General features: G+C 36.5%; 1 protein-coding gene across 13 annotated transcripts in view; it reads left to right on the forward strand.

Annotated features, from left to right (window-relative positions):
• The window catches only part of SCAPER (S-phase cyclin A associated protein in the ER), a 528,946-nt gene that overhangs the window by 163,859 nt on the left and 348,477 nt on the right, over nucleotides 1-16,610 (forward strand). For all 13 annotated transcript variants that reach the window (XM_032417309.1, XM_032417312.1, XM_032417306.1 and 10 more), the window contains one exon: nucleotides 9,768-9,910. In XM_032417309.1, coding sequence (XP_032273200.1) covers nucleotides 9,768-9,910 — 143 coding nt within the window. The remainder of the gene's footprint in view (nucleotides 1-9,767; nucleotides 9,911-16,610) is intronic.

The following is a 16,610-nucleotide window of genomic DNA, read 5'->3' on the forward strand; positions in this document are numbered from 1 at the left end:
TTTTTTGCTAATTGGGTTTTGTAAGAATATGCTGCTGCTTTTCCACTTGAAAAAGGATTGTGTTTGAACCAATATGTGGAGCCTTACAGATTTGGGCAATCTTTATGCTTATGACAAGGAATACCTGTCCTTTATTGGACAGTGTCATTGGATACTTTAATTGCTCAGTTTTTGTCCTCTGTAGTAAACCCTAATTTAGCTACTGTTTCAGGATAGGAAGAAAGGTTAACACATAAATTGTACTGATATTTATAAACTATTTTAGATCTTCTTCAGTAGAAAGTCTTGCCCATAAGACTCTTTAAGGACTTGACATTTTCTTTAACTGATGTCAAAGATTTTATTCAATTAATTGATGAGAGATTCAGTAAGATGTTACAACCAGTTTGAGGGAGAATTTAAAGAATAGACCCATACACAGGCGATCAGTAATGCTGAAATGAATTTGTTGAACAGATACAAAACTGTTCCAACAGTAAGAGGCAACTATCAGCAGACGACCAGCCCTCCCCACAATCATATACATCACCATCATTTTCTTCCAACTTCAGTTGAAAATTAGCTCAATGACAATCAGTGACAAACCAGCAGACAGGGTGCTCCCTGTGATTATGTCTTTCCCATATTCAGTGCTTTCTCAGTTTTCCCATCACAAAGGACTGAGTAAGTTTACTAAAAGGGGTCCATTGCCAAAGTGTAATGTCTGGTAAATTATTCCAAAAATGTGCTAAGGCTCTCAGTCATATCAAGTATGCATTCTGAATTCAAATTATATTTGTATCAAAGACTGTATTAGAAAAATAAATGTTTTCAGAAGAGGGGGATGTTTTTTTGAGGTAGAAAATATCCTCAAATGTGGACATGCACTTAGAGGTAAAATACAAGCTATAGTGTGTTCACACTGAAAAGATGGTACAGCTCTGAGTTTGCTTTTGAGTAGAGGTCCACAGAGAGATTTTGAGGCCACAGAATTACTCAATTTTGCTAAGAAAGAGGATGATTTCTCAGGGCTCATCCATGACTTGGCTTTTCTACTCAGATTGCAAACCAAATACAGTTACCATCTCTTTTATCAGTTGCTATGGCACATTATGACCAACACTTAAAAGAGTGAAGTAGTATAGGAAATCTATGACTATGACATATATCTTCATACACATATAAGCATATACATATATATAAGCATACACACACACGCGCGTGCATTTTACCTTTTACAGCCAGGGTTTAGAAAAACTAAAAAGGAAAAGAAATGAACACAAATATAATTTCACTTTGTCTTGGAAAAGGAAGTGTTTTACATATGTATGTGCATGTATAAGTACACACATATATATACATACATGCACAAGTACTCATATACAGCCATGTATATGTATGTATGTATATTTGCTGTATATGAGTCTTACGTGATTATTCAAATATAATGAAATTGTATGATCGTTCACATACTGTTTATGATTATGCGAATGAGTGTTTTGATCTCTGTTCTGGACTGTTTCTGCTTTGCTGTCTCTCAGCTGTGTCGTGATTTGTCAGCACTAGCCAGGGTAGGCCAAGCCCACATGGGATGCGAAGGCCAACCTGATGGGCTGGAAGGAGTACTCAGGTGGGTGGCATGGGTCACCAGAGTGGGTGCAGTAGCCTTGATGCCCAGAGAGGTGTGGTGGGCTGTTCACTCGCAGGGCGGCAAACCGAAAGCTTGGGCTGGAAGTCCGGCGGGGAATCCAGCACCAGGGTGGCCTTTGATGTCAAGTATTGGTGCAAGTTTCCATCTGGAACCTTGACTACCTGCATGCCAGCTGCAAGGGCCGCCTCTATGCTGTTAGGAGCGTCTTCAAAGACAAGGCACTTCTCCTTGGGAAGAGGAGGAGAAAACCTCTTGCACAGGCTAGAAAAAAGGACTTGACGTTTTTGATGTAGAGAACAAATTTTGCAGTATTCATATATAAATGCAGATATACTTTGTTATGACCAATATTTATTTGTTCACTCATTCAGTGATCATTTATTGCGTTACTACTATAAGCCGTATGCTGTGCTAGGCTCAAGGACATGGAAAGGATACATCGCTGTACTCAATGGAGAGACATGTAAACAAATCATAATCCATTAGAATCAGTATAACAGGAAAGGTATTCTTGGAAGCACAAAGGAAAACACCGTATTCAAATTGAGAGTGGCAAGGACATGAAAAATCCAGGGAAAGCTTCCTAGAAGAGGTGATAGCTCAGCTAAGGTTTGCAAACAATGAGACAGATGCAAATGATGAGAAGTAGGCATTCCATGCCGGAGATATGGGACGGTACTACCCTATAGGGTTAGGGAACAGGTCCTGCAGGGCTTTGTTATGTTAAAAATTGGTGATGTTACCCATATTTCATGCTTCTTTATGTTACTGGTGGTATTAGGCAGTTAAAAATAGCAATACATTTTTAAATATTTTTTTAAAGATTTATTTATTTATTTGACAGAGAGAGACACAGCGAGAGAGGGAACACAAGCAGGGGGAGTGGGAGAGGGAGAAGCAGGCTTCCTGCTGAGCAGGGAGCCCCATGTGGGACTCAATCCCAGGACCCTGGGATCATGACCTGAGCTGAAGGCAGACGCCCAACGACTGAGCATCCAGGCGGCCCAGCAATACATTTTTAAAGTTCGTTGATTATTCTTTGCTATTTGTGGGTATTGGCAGGCATTTCCACATTCATCCCTGATCTCTATTTGATTTGAGTTCAATGCCTTATTTAAATCTGAGTGCTAAGCTAACTTATGTTAAAAAATACAGAATGATTTTATTTGAAAAACTTCCACTTTTCTTCTCTAAGGAGCAGCAAAAATTTTTATTTTTACTATTTATAAATTATTTTTCTATTAACTAATATTCTTAAATGAGTAAATAAAATACGGTATTTGAAATTTCAATATGAGATGTCTCTTCAGCATTAGCGCTGTTACTCTGCTTGGGACCATTTTATAAAAATCATTACATTTTGTAAATTATGTATTACTTTTGAGGAACCATTAGGCATTAATAATTCAGAGATAATTAAGACATGATCCTTTATGGTAAACAATACAACACAGTGTGAAAGTGTTGTAAAACTATGTATAAGCTACAGAGGTATCACAGCAGAGGGAATAATTAACTCTGTTTGTCGGAGGGGATTGTCAGGTAAAGTTGTCTGGAGGAGGTAACTTTAGCTGGGTTTTGGGGGGAAATATATGAGTAATATTGTATATTTTGAATAGAAGTGTTTGGTTCCTTTTTTTGGATTCATTTTGTAGATCTGAAGATTTGAAATATAGTAGTTATGTTCCATTTAAAAATGATGACTCTTGTTTGATAAATTGGAACATTTATTAAAGCTGAAAGGAAAGCAGTTCTTTCTTGAAAGTAGTAGGGGATTTTCTATACTCACTAATACTTTAAAAATTGTTTTGACTGTTCAGAATTATTTTTTTATTAAAAATATGGAAATTTCCTATGGATTTAATTTTCAATGTAAAATTTAAAACCTATCATGTTTAATTGACCTATATAATGTTAGAAAAGTCCACTGGTAATGTATAGCACATATATAGTTAAAATTTTTTTTTTTTTTTTTTTAAAGATTTTATTTATTTATTTGAGAGAGAGAGAATGAGAGAGACAGCAAATAAGAGGGGGGAGGGTCAGAGGGAGAAGCAGACTCCCTGCCGAGCAGGGAGCCCGATGCGGGACTCAATCCAGGGACTCCAGGATCATGACCTGAGCCGAAGGCAGTCGCTTAACCAACTGAGCCACCCAGGCGCCCAGTTAAAATTTTTTTAATGTGTAGTCATTACTAGATGTGCAAGGCACTAATGCCACACATTCTCTAGATAAAATAATAGTAAGGTCCTCTGTCTGCTTTACTTTCACTACTTTTACATTTTAACATTCCCATCAACTATTATAGGCAGTTGTGATCCTTCTTTCTTGTAAGTAAAATACTAAGTAAATGTTGTCATCATATATTCTCAATTTGCCATTTTTCTTATGTAAATTATTGGTTAGTTTTAAGTTAAATTTCCTTGGATATTCTGCCTGTCCTTTTTTCCTAATCATTTGAATTGTAGGCCTAAAAGGATAGGGATTTGTATTATCCGTTCTTAGGCTGTCATAAACAAATCCCTGACTATGAAACAAAGTATATGGGGGTTTCAGAGGTTTCAGAAGGCTTAAGAATTAGGTATCTTTCTAATTCATTATTTGTATGTATATAGATTTATAATGCATATTATTTTATAAAGTTATGCTTCATTTAACAGATATTTATGGAACTCCTGTCCTGTGTGAGATGCTTATGTGGAGTATCAAGTTTCTTTTATTTAGGAAACTTAAATTTTAGAAAGGAAAATACTAGCTGAACTTACCAATTTTATTCATTAGCTATAGTTACCAGTTATCTTTTTCCATTAATTAAAAACAAAAATGAAAAGATTGACTATTGTTTGAAGTCCTGTTACTTCTATTTGGATTATGTCTCATACACATGAATAAAATCAGCAAGTTGACATTATATTTACAGAGTCAAGTTGGCTACAATGCACATACACATAAAGTATATATACACATATATTTTATTTCTAAGACCATTTTATAATTTTTGAAAGGATATTTTTAAAGCTTTTGGTTTTACAAAATATGAAGTGAAAAGTTCTGGTTTAATTATTTATATTTAATGCCCAAGCCTTTTGCATTTTATTGTGAAACGTGTTTTCAGACATAATGCAGATTTTTTTAAGCTTTTATTAGTTTCAGGTGTACAATGTAGTGATTCAGCGATTTCATACATCACCCAGTGCTCATCATAAGTGCACTCCTTAATCCCCACCACCTATTTCACCCATCCCTCCTCTCCCCCCCACTGGTAACCCAGCCATCCCCTCTGGTAACCATCAGTTGGTTCTCTATAGTTAAGAGTCTATTTCTTGGTTTCTCTCTCTCTTTCTTTTTCCTTTGCACATTTGTTTTTTTGTTTGTTTGTTTCTTTGTTTTTTTGTTTCTTTTTTTTCTCAAATTTCCCAGTATAATTTATTTACAACCCCACCACTAGACAACAGATCACAACATTCTGAGCAGTGTTTCCCTACCATTTGGAGATATATTTTTATTAAAGTGAGATAAACAGGATTTCCCAATTGCATTAATATTATGAGTAGAGAGCAAGAACACAAGTGATGTGGGACTAACAATATTTATAGAAAAGCACAGGTCGTTTGAAAGGGCATTGGGTATAAAACCTACAAATGGAGGATGAGGGAGATATGTGGTTCATATTTAACTCCCAAGTGGAATGATATTCCTCTCCTTTTCCTTTATTACTTTCTATTCCTTTCTTATTTAAGTTGCTTTCTGCTTTTTGATAATACCTACCATCTTAATCCATTAAAACTGTTAAAAAAAAAAAAAAGATAGCAGGAAGGGAAAAATGAAGGGGGGAAATCGGAGAGGGAGACGAACCATGAGAGACTATGGACTCTGAGAAACAAACTGAGGGTTCTAGAGGGGAGGGGGGTAGGGGGATGGGTTAGCCTGGTGATGGGTATTAAAGAGGGCACATACTGCATGGAGCACTGGGTGTTATACGCAAACAATGAATCATGGAATACTACATCAAAAACTAATGATGTAATGTATGGTGATTAACATAACAATAAAAAAAGCAGAAGAGAATTTATAGGAGTAAATTCTAATAATATCCAACAATCAAGTTCTTTTACTTCCCACCTCCACTCTGCATTTTGTGCATTTGTTTTCTTCATTTGGATAGATAACAGTTTGTTTTGTTTCTTAAATCCCACATATGAATGAAATCATATGGTATTTGTGTTTCTCTGACTGACTTATTTCACTTAGCATTATACTTTCTAGCTCTATCCATGTCATTGTAAATGGCAGGATTTTATTCCTTTTCGTGACAGAATAATATTCCTGTGTGTGTGTGTGTGTGTGTGTGTGTGTGTGTGTGTGTGTACACACCATATCTTCTTTATCCACTCATCAGTCAGTGCATACTTGGGCTGCTTCCATATCTTGGCTATTGTAAAGAATGCTGCTATAAACATAGGGGTGCTTGTATCCTTTTGAAATAGTGTTTTTGTATTTTGGGGGGTAGATATCCAATAGTGCCATTGCTGGATCAGAGGGTAATTCTATTTTTAACTTTTTAGGAACCTTCATACTGTTTTCCAGAATGGCTGTACCAGTTTGCATTCCCACCAACAGTGCAAGAGGGAGGGTTCCTTTTTCTCCAAATCCTCGCTGACACCTGTTGTTTCTTATGTTTTTGATTGTATTGATATGTTTTTTTCAAATCATCCCCATTCCCCAGGTAGCTCACACAACCTCTCCCTGGCCCTTAGTCTTTATGATTAATGGAATACACTGATCAAGGTTCTTCTAACTACTACTTATATAGCCTTGTGCAAGTCATTTTGCCTTAGAGAGCCCCAGTTTGTTGTGATATCAAAATTACTAATATAAGTAAGGACTTAGCAAAGTGTTTAGCATAGAAAGTGCCCAATAAATGACAGAAAAAAAATACTAAAGCAGTTCCTGTTTAGAGAACACTGAGGAGACATGTGAATACTTCTCATACATAATTACACTGACTACAGTAACTTCATACCTACAACAAGCCCTATCTACCCCAGTGGAAGAAAATCTTTTTAAACTAGTAAGTTAAAAAGCCCCTACATTATTTTTGTTTTGGGGTTTTTTTTTTTTTGGTGGGGAGTCCAGGGAAGGAAGGGGCTGAGAATTAGAGGGAATACACTGATTTCAGGAAGGCCTGAGTGGCAAATTACAGACTGCTGGAGGCATGCATTTAGGTTTTTAAATATATTCTTTGTGTCAGATATACTATTCACGAACTGGTTATAGTTATTTCACAGTACTAGGTAAGCATAATATGTGAAAACTTGTGTCACTATCTAAGATCTCAAAAACTCTAAGACTGAAAATAATCAAATCTGGCACAGAAAATCATCTCCAATGAAGAAAATATAAATAAAAGAATTTTCTCTTAAATTCAAATTTCTTTATTGTTAGAAAAAAAAAAATCTGATTGACAGCCTATGGAATGGGAGAAGATACTTGCAAATGACATATCCACGAAGGGTTAATATCCGGTATATATAAAGAACTTATAAAACAACACCCAAAAAACAAATAATTAGTATATGAGCAGAAGACGTGAACATCCAGATGGCTAACAGACACATGAAAATATGTTCATCATCACTCGTTGTCAGGGAAATATAAATCAAAACTACAATAAGATATCACCTCATAACTGTCAGAATGGTTAAAATCAACAACACAAGAAACAACAGATGTTGGTGAGGATGTGGAGAAAAAGAAACCCTCTTGCACTGTTGGTGGCAATGCAAACTGGTGCAGCCATTCTGAAAATAGTATGGAGATTCTTCCAAAAGTTAAAAATGGGGGCGCCTGGGTGGCTCAGTTGGTTAAGCATCTGACTCTCAATTTCATGATCTCAGGATCATGATCTCAGGGTCGTGAGATCAAGCCCTGCGTCGGGCTCCACGCTGGGCATGAAGCCTACTTAAGGTTCTCTCTCCTTCTCCCCCTCCTTCCCCACTCACTCTCATGCTCTCTCTCTAAAAAAATAAAAAAAGTTAAAAATGGAACTACCCTCTGATCCAGCAATGGCACTATTGGGTATTTACCCCCAAAATACAAAAAATTTCAAAAGGATACAAGCACCCTTATGTTTATAGCAGCATTCTTTGCAAAGAGCCAAGATATGGAAGTATCCCAAGTGTCCATCGACTGATGAGTGGAAAAAGAAGATATGGTATATATACATAAAATGGAATATTATTCAGCCATAACAAAGAATGAAATCTTGCTTGACATGAATGGAGTTTAACAGTTTAGTGCTAAGTGAAAGAAGTCAAATAGATCAAATCATCATATGGTTTCACTCATGTTGGTATTCATGTGGAATTTAAGAAACAAAGGCGCAAAGGAAAAGAAAAGAGAGACAAACCAAGAAACAGACCTAACAATTGATAACAAACTGATGGATACCAGAGGGGAGGTGGGTGGGGGGGGATGCGTGAAATATAGGTGGTGGGGATTAAGGAGTGCGCTTGTGCAGAGCACTGGGTGATTAAAATACAAATTTTATTTTATTTTATTTTTTTAAGATTTTATTTATTTATTTGACAGAAAGAGACACAGTGAGAAAGGGAACATAAGCAGGGGGAATAGGAGAGGGAGAAGCAGGCTTCCCGCTGAGCAGGGAGCCCGATGTGGGGCTCGATCCCAGGACCCTGGGATCATGACCTGGGCCGAAGGCAGACGCTTAGCATTGGAGCCACCCAGGCACCCCTAAAATACAAATTTAAAAAAAATAAGTAATAGAAATGAAAAATAATATCATTGAGAGAAAATGAATATGTAATAATATATATACTTTCCATGAAGAAAGAATAATAATTTCTAGTCTTGAAATTTACCCATAATTCTGTATTTGTAAATATGGAGGTTGATATGTTGAAAAAGATACTGAAAGACATTGAAGATAAGATAAAAATGTCAACATTTGGTTTTAATGAAACAGAACAAAAGTATTAGGAGCCATGATGGAAACAAAATCTCTAAAAACATGATTGAAATTTTTTAATTATATAACAAAAAGTATCCTCATATAAAAAGTGTATATAAAATGCCAAACAGAAAAAATAAAACTATGTGTACATGAAAATAAAATCTATCAGTACAGCTAGTAATATGGTGAGAGTTAGCAAAGTACTCCTAGTAGGCAAAAATATACATAGGACATAGTATTTCACAGTATTTTGATTATCTTCTGCCTTGATGATGGTAATTACTGAAAATTTTCTATATGTCAGGGCCTCTGGTAAGTATTTTTTATGTATTATCTCATCTGTTCTTCACAATTTTTTTTTTTTTTAAGATTTTATTTATTTATTTGACAGAGAGAGAGATAGCGAGAGAGGGAACACAAGCAGGGGGAGGGGGAGAGGGAGAAGCAGGCCTCCCACGGAGCAGGGAGCCCGATGTGGGACTTGATCCCAGGACCCTGGGATCATGACCTGAGCTGAAGGCAGACGCTTAACGACTGAGCCACCCAGGCGCCCATGTTCTTCACAATTTCTGAAGACATTAGTACTATTGTTTTTTGTCTTCCGGAAAACAAAGGCACAGTTATAATATACCTAGACCAGAGTCCCTGAGCCAGTGAATAATAGGGTCATGAAACAAAATCAGGGAGTCTGACCCAGTGCCCACTCTCTTACCCACTGTGCTGTATTATGATGGCTCTTTTTCCTTGCCACAAGTTTTTTTTTTCTTTCTCCACTTAACTCCTTCATGAATGCTTAGTTCAGAAATTTGTTAACTATACTTTCTTCATCATGTTCTGGCATTTCTGAAACAATTTGTAAACACCAGGCTTTAGAAGTGATTAACCATAAAATATATGTTAGGTTCTCACAGAATATGAATAACATAGTTTCTGCTTGAAAGAGCATTTATTCTTATAATTATATGTAATACTGGTAAATGACATATGAAAACCACATATCACTGATATTTAATTTTTTTTTTTTTTTAATTCTGAGAAGCATACCTAGTAGCTAGCAAGGGATCTACTTGGCTTGAATATATAAATTTATGTCAAAATGGTGCCACCTTTAATCATTCTCACTTTACACATAATTCGAACACTTTAAAACTTTTCTGACTATAGGAACGCAAGAGAGCTCTAGAGGCAGAACGGCAGGCCCGTGTAGAAGAACTGTTGATGAGAAGGAAAGAACAAGAAGCCCGAATTGAACAACAGAGGCAAGAAAAGGAAAAAGCCCGTGAGGATGCTGCCCGAGAAAGAGCTAGGTACCTCATTTGCTATCATTATTTTGATCCTGATGAACCTGCTGTAATGAGTGGATGTTCACATCACGTCTAAACGTAAAGCCATTTGCTGTCATGTAGATTTTTAAAGAAATAGTCACGATTTCCAGGAATTACATCATTGTACTTAAAATAGAAACCTTTTGAATCTTCCCACTGAATGGGAAACGATATTTCAAGATTTTTTGATTGCAGGAAACAGAATTTGATACTGGCTAGCTTAAGCAAAGACTTTTTGGAAAATATTGGGAATATAAGTGATAGAGGAACAGGCTTGGAAGAAATGGTCAGGCGTCAAAGGCTAGGTCACAACGGCACAGTGGTGGCCTTTTGATGGAACCAGTCGGGTCACCATATTGCCACTGTGATTATGATAAAGGACCTTCAGCCATCCCTACATTTTGAAATCACTTGTTTAAAATTCAAAGATCCAGGAAAAAACATTGAATTGGCTAAGTCGAAGTCACTTTTGGTTGCTGTACACCTTGCTGATGTGATATTTTCTGACCTCTTAATTGTGGCAAATTTAGTGGATGTGAAAAGATAGCTCTTTGTGGTTTTAATATGCTTTTCTAGTTGGCCAAGATTAATAATAAAGCTGAGTAACTTTGCTCGTACTTACCAACTACTCAAGTTTTTTTAATGTAAAGTGCCTGTTTAAGTTTTTTGTTCATTTCTCTATTGGAATATTTTCTTCTTGATATTTGGGAATTATCTTTACTAGATACCAATTCTTTGTCAGATACATTTGTTGCAAATATTTTTGTAGGTTATGGCTTGCCTTTTTACTCTATGATGGCTTTTAATTAATATAATTCTTTTTTTAGTTTTTATTTAAACTTCAGTTAGTTAACATACAATGTAATACTAGTTCCAGGTGTACAATCTAGTGATTCAGCACTTCCCTACAACACTTGGTGCTCATCACCACAAGTGCACTCCGTAATCCCCATCACCTACTTAACCACTCCCCCACCTGCTTAATATAATTCTTGATTGCAGTGTAGTAAAACTGAACAAACTTTGTGATTTGTGCTTTTTGATCTTGTTTATGAAATCCCTTCCTCCCTGGAGTCATAAGATATTCTTCAAAATGTTGTAGTTAAGGAGGGCACGTGTTGTGATGAGCAGTAGGTGTTATGTGCAACTAATGAATCATTGAACACTACATCAAAAACTTATGATGTACTATATGCTGGCTAAATGAAGGATGGGGAAAAAAATGTAGTTTTTTTTTTTTAATAGTAAAGTCTTTATCTACCTAGAATTTATTTAATTGTATGGGTTGAGGTAGGAATCCAATTTCATTTTTTTCTCCAGTGGATACCCTGTTCTAACACACTTATTGAGGCATCAATTTTTTTCCTATTAATCTATAAAATTTTCTAATATAAATGAAGCTTCCATGTATGGATGGTTGTTTGTAGGCTCTATTTTCTGGTCCATTGGTCACTTTTCTACCTCCTACCTTAATTCTCAAAGCTTTACAATAATTCTTGGTGTCTATTACTATCCCTTACTTTATTTTTTAATTATTAGGACTGTTTTGGCCCTTTTGCATTTCCACTATTAGAATCAGCTTGGTCAATTCTATAATAAAAAAAGGAAATTGTAAAAATGTTGTGATTTTTGTTTGTTTTTGTCTTTTTTTAGTTTCAGGTGTAGAATTTACTGATTCAACATTTATAAACAACACCAGGTGCTCATTACAGCTTACTCCTTAATCCCCATCACCTATTTAACCCATCCCCCCCACCCCGCCCATCTCCCCTCCTATAACCATCAGTTTGTTCTCTATACTTAAGAGTCTGTTTCTTGATTTTCCTCTCTCTCTCTTTTTTCTCCCCCATGTTTGTTTGTTTTGTTTCTTAAATTCCACATACGAGTGAAATTATATAGCATTTGTCTTTCTCTGACTTATTTCACTTAGCATAATACTCTCTAGCTCCATCCATTTTGTTGCAAATTGCAAGATTTCATTTCTTTCTTATGGCTGAATAATATTCCATTGTATATATATACCACATCTTTATCCATTCATCTGTCGATGGGCATCTGGGCTCTTTCCATAATTTGGCTATAATATAATGATGCAGTAAACATCAGGGTGCATGTATCCCTTCAAATTAGTATTTTTGTTTCCTTTGGGTAAATATCTGTTAGTGCAATTGCTAGATTGTAGGGTAGTTCTATTTTTAACTTTTGGAGGAACCTCCATACTGTCTTCCATAGTGGCTGCACCACCAGCAGGTAAGAGGGTTTCACTTTTCCATATCCTCACCAACACCTCTTGTTTCCTGTGTTGTTAATTTAGCCATTCTGACAGGTGTGAGGTAATATCTCATTGTAGTTTTGATTTGTATTTCCCCTGATGATGCGTGATGTTGAGCATCATTTCATGTGTCTGTTGGCCATCTGGATATCTTTTTTGGAAAAATGTCTATTCGTGTCTTCTGCCCATTTTTAACTGCATTATTTGGTTTTTGAGTGTTGAATTTTTAAGTTCTTCATAGATACAGGATACTAACCCTTTATCAGATATGTCCTTTGCAAATATCTTCTCCCATTCTGCTGGTTGCTTTTTAGTTTTGTTGTTTGTTTCCTTCGCTGTGCAGAAGCTTTTTATTTTGATGAAGTCCCAATAGTTTATTTTTACTTTTGTTTCCCTTGCCTCTGGAGACATACCTAGTAAGAAGTTGCTGTGGCCCATGTCAAAGAAGTTACTGCCTGTAATCTCCACTAAGATTTTTATGGTCTCACATTTAGGTCTTTAATCCATTTTGAATTTGTGTTTGTGTATGGTGTAAGAGAGTGGTCCAGTTTCATTCTTTTGCATGTTGCTCTCCAGTTTTCCCAATAGCATTTGTTGAAGAGATTGTTTTTTTTTTTTTTTTGGTTGGATATTCTTTCCTGCTTTGTTGAAGATTAATTGACCATACATTTTTGGGTTCATTTCTGGAATTTCTGTTCTGTTCCATGGATCTATGTGTCTGTTTTTGTGCCAGTACCATACTGTCTTGATCACTACAACTTTGTAATAGAACTAGAAGTCTGGAATTGTGGTGCCTCCAGCTTTTGCTTTTCTTTTTCAAGATTGCTTTGGCTATCTGGGGTCTTCTGTGTTCCATACAAATTTTAGGATTGTTTGTTCTAGCTCTGTGAAAAGTGCTGGTAGTATTTTAATAGGAATTGCATTAAATGTGTAATTACTTTGGGTAATATAGACATTTTAACCATATTTGTTTTTTCAATCCATGAGTATGGAATGTTTTTCCATTTCTTTGTGTCAGCTTCAATTTATTTCATCAGCATTTTATAGTTTTCAGAGTCCATCTTTGTTTAGGGTTATTTCTAGGGATCTTACGGTTTTTGGTACAATTATAAATGGGATTGATTCCTTGATTTCTCTTTCTCCTCCTTCATTATTGGTATATAAAAATGCAGCAGATTTCTGTATGTTGATTTGGTATCCTGCGACTTTACTGAATTTTTGTATTCGTTCTAGTAACTTTTTGGTGGAGTGTTTTGGGTTTTCCATATAGAGTACCATGTCATCTGCAAATAGTGAAAGGTTTGACTTCTTCCTTGCTGATTTGGATGCCTTTTATTTCTTTTTGTTGTCAATTGCTGAGGCTACGACTTCCAGTACTATGTTGGACAACAGTGGTGAGAGTGAATATCCCTGTCTTGTTCCTGACCAGAGAGGAGAAGCTCTCAGTTTTTCCCTATTGAGGATGATACTAGCTCTGGGTTTTTCATATATGGCTATTACTGTGTTGAGGTATGTTTCCTCTAAACCTACTTTATGGAGGATTTTTATCAGTAATGGATGTTGTACTTTGTCAAGTGCTTTTTCTGCATCTATTGAAAGGATCATATGGTTCTTATCCTTTCTTTATTAATGTGCTGTATCATGTTGATTGATTTGCAAGTATTGGACCACCCTTGCAGCCTAGGCATAAATCCCACTTGATCATGGTGAATGATTCTTTTAATGTACTGTTTGATTCAATTTGCTTATATTTTATTGAGAATTTTTGCATCCATGTTCATCAGGGATGTTGGCCTGTAGTTCTCCTTTTTAGTGGAGTCGTCAGGTTTTGGTATCAGGGTAATGAATAGAATGAATTTTGAAGTTTTCCTTCCATTTCTGTTTTTGGAATAGTTTGAGAAGAATAGGTATTAACTCTTCTTTAAATGTTTGATAGGGTAGGGGCGCCTGGGTGGCTCAGTCGTTAAGCGTCTGCCTTCAGCTCAGGTCATGATCCTAGGGTCCTGGGATCAAGCCCCGCATTGGGCTCCCTGCTTGGTGGGAAGCCTGCTTCTCCCTCTCCCACTCCCCCTGCTTGTGTTCCCTCTCTCACTGTGTCTCTCTCTGTCAAATAAATAAAATCTTAAAAAAAAAATAAATGTTTGATAGGGTAGTTCTATTTTTAACTTTTGGAGGAACCTCCATACTGTTTTCCAGAGTGGCTGCACTAGTTTGCATTCCCACCAACAGTGTAAGAGGGTTCTGCTTTCTCTGCATCCTCGCCAACATCTGTTGTTTCCTGTGTTGTTCCTTTTCGCCATTCTGACCTGTGTGAAGTGGTATCTCATTTAGGTTTTGATTTGTATTTCCTTGATGTTGAGTAATGGTGAGCATATTTTCTTGTGTCTGTTAGCCATTTGTATCTCTTATTTGGAGAAATGTCTGTTCATGTCTTCTGCCCATTTTTTGACTGGAATTTTGGTTTTTGGGTGTTGAGTTTGTTAAGTTATTTATAGATATGGGATTCTAGCCCTTTATCTGATATGTCATTTGCAAATGTCTTCTCCCATTCCTTAGGTTGCTTTTTAGTTTTGTTGATTGTTTCCTTTCCTGTGCAGAAGCTTTTTATCTTGATGAAGTCCCAATAGTTCATTTTTGCTTTTGTTTCCCTTGCCTCTGGAGACATGTCTAGTAAGAAGTTTGCTGTGGCGAGATCAAAAAGGTTACTGCCTGTGTTGTCTTCTAGGATTTTGATGGATTCCTATCGCACATTTACGTCTTTCATCTATTTTGAATTTATTTTTGTGTATCGTGTAAGATAATGGTCCAGTTTCATTCTTTTGCGTGTTGCTCTCCAGTTTTCCTAACACCATTTGTTGGAGAGACTTTTTCCCCATTGGATATTGTTTCCTGCTTTTTCAGTGATACTTGTGGGTTCATTTCTGTGTTTTCTATTCTGTTCATTGACCTATATGCCTATTTTTGTGCCAATACCATACTGTCTTGATCACTACAGCTTTGTAATAGTACTTGAAGTCTGGAATTGTGCCTCCAGCTTTGCCTTTCTTTTTCAGGATTGCTTTGGCTCTTCAGGGGCTTTTCTGTTTTCATGCAGATTTCAGAATTGTTTGTTCCAGCTCTGTGAAAAATGCTGGTGTTATTTTGATAGGGAATGCATTGAATGCATTGAATGTGTAGATTACTTTGGGTAAATATAGACATTTAAGTAATATTTGTTCCAATCCATGAGCATAGAATTTTTTTCCTTTTCTTCCTCAATTTCTTTCATCAGAGTACAGATCTTTTACCTCTTCGGTTAGGGTAATTCCTAGGTATCTTACAGTTTTTGGTGCAATTTTAAATGGGTTTGATTCCTTCATTTCTCTTTCTGCTGCTTCATTATTGATGTATAGAAATGTAACAGACTTCCCTGTGTTGATTTCATATCCTGTGACTTTGCTAAATTTGTGTATCAGTTCTACCAGTTTTTGGTGATTCTTTCAGGTTTTCTACGTAGATTACCATGTCCTGTGCGAAGAGTGAAAGTTTAACTTCTTCCTTGCCAATCTGGATGCCTTTTATTTCTGTTTGTTGTCTGGTTGCTGAGGCTAGGACTTCCAGTAGTATGTTGAACAACAGTGGTGAGAGTGGACATCCCTGTCATGTTCCTGACCTTAGGGGAAAAGCTCTCAGTTTTTCTCCATTGAGGATGATATTACCTGTGGGTCTTTCATATACAGCCTTTATGATGTATAGGTGTGTTCCCTCTATCCCTACTTTGTTGAAGGTTTTTTTTCAAGAAAGGATGCTGTATTTTGTCAAGTGCTTTTTCTGCATCTATTGAGAGGATTATATGGTTTTTATCCCTATATTAATGTGGTGTATCATGTTGATAGATTTGGGAATGTTGAACTACCCCTGCCGCCCAGGAATAAATCCCACCTGGTCGTGGTGAATAATCCTTCTCATGTACTGTTTGATCCTATTGGCTGGGGTCTTTGAGAATTTTTGCATCCATTTTCATCAGGGATATTGGACTATAATTCTCCTTTTTGGTCGGGTCTTTGTCTGGTTTTGGGATCAAGGTAATGCTGGCTTCATAAAATGAGTTTGGAAGTTTTCCTTCCATTTCTGTTTTTGGGAACAGTTTCAGAAGAATATTTATTAATTCTTCTTTAAATGTTTGGTAGAATTCCCCTGGGAATCCATTTGGCCCTGGATTCTTTTTTTTTTTTTTTAAGATTTTATTTATTTGACAGAGAGAGAGCACAGGCAGGGGGAGCAGCAGGCAGAGGGAGAGGGAGAAGCAGATTCTCTGCTGAGCAGGGAGCCCGATGCAGGACTTGATCCCAGGCCCCTGCGATCATGACCTGAGCCGAAGGCAGATGCTTAATCGACTAAGCCACCCAGGTGCCCCAGTCTGGCCCTGAT

The sequence above is a fragment of the Phoca vitulina genome, unplaced genomic scaffold, assembly GCF_004348235.1.
Source record: "Phoca vitulina isolate PV1807 unplaced genomic scaffold, GSC_HSeal_1.0 scaffold20, whole genome shotgun sequence".
Classification (NCBI taxonomy): Eukaryota; Metazoa; Chordata; class Mammalia; order Carnivora; family Phocidae; genus Phoca; species Phoca vitulina.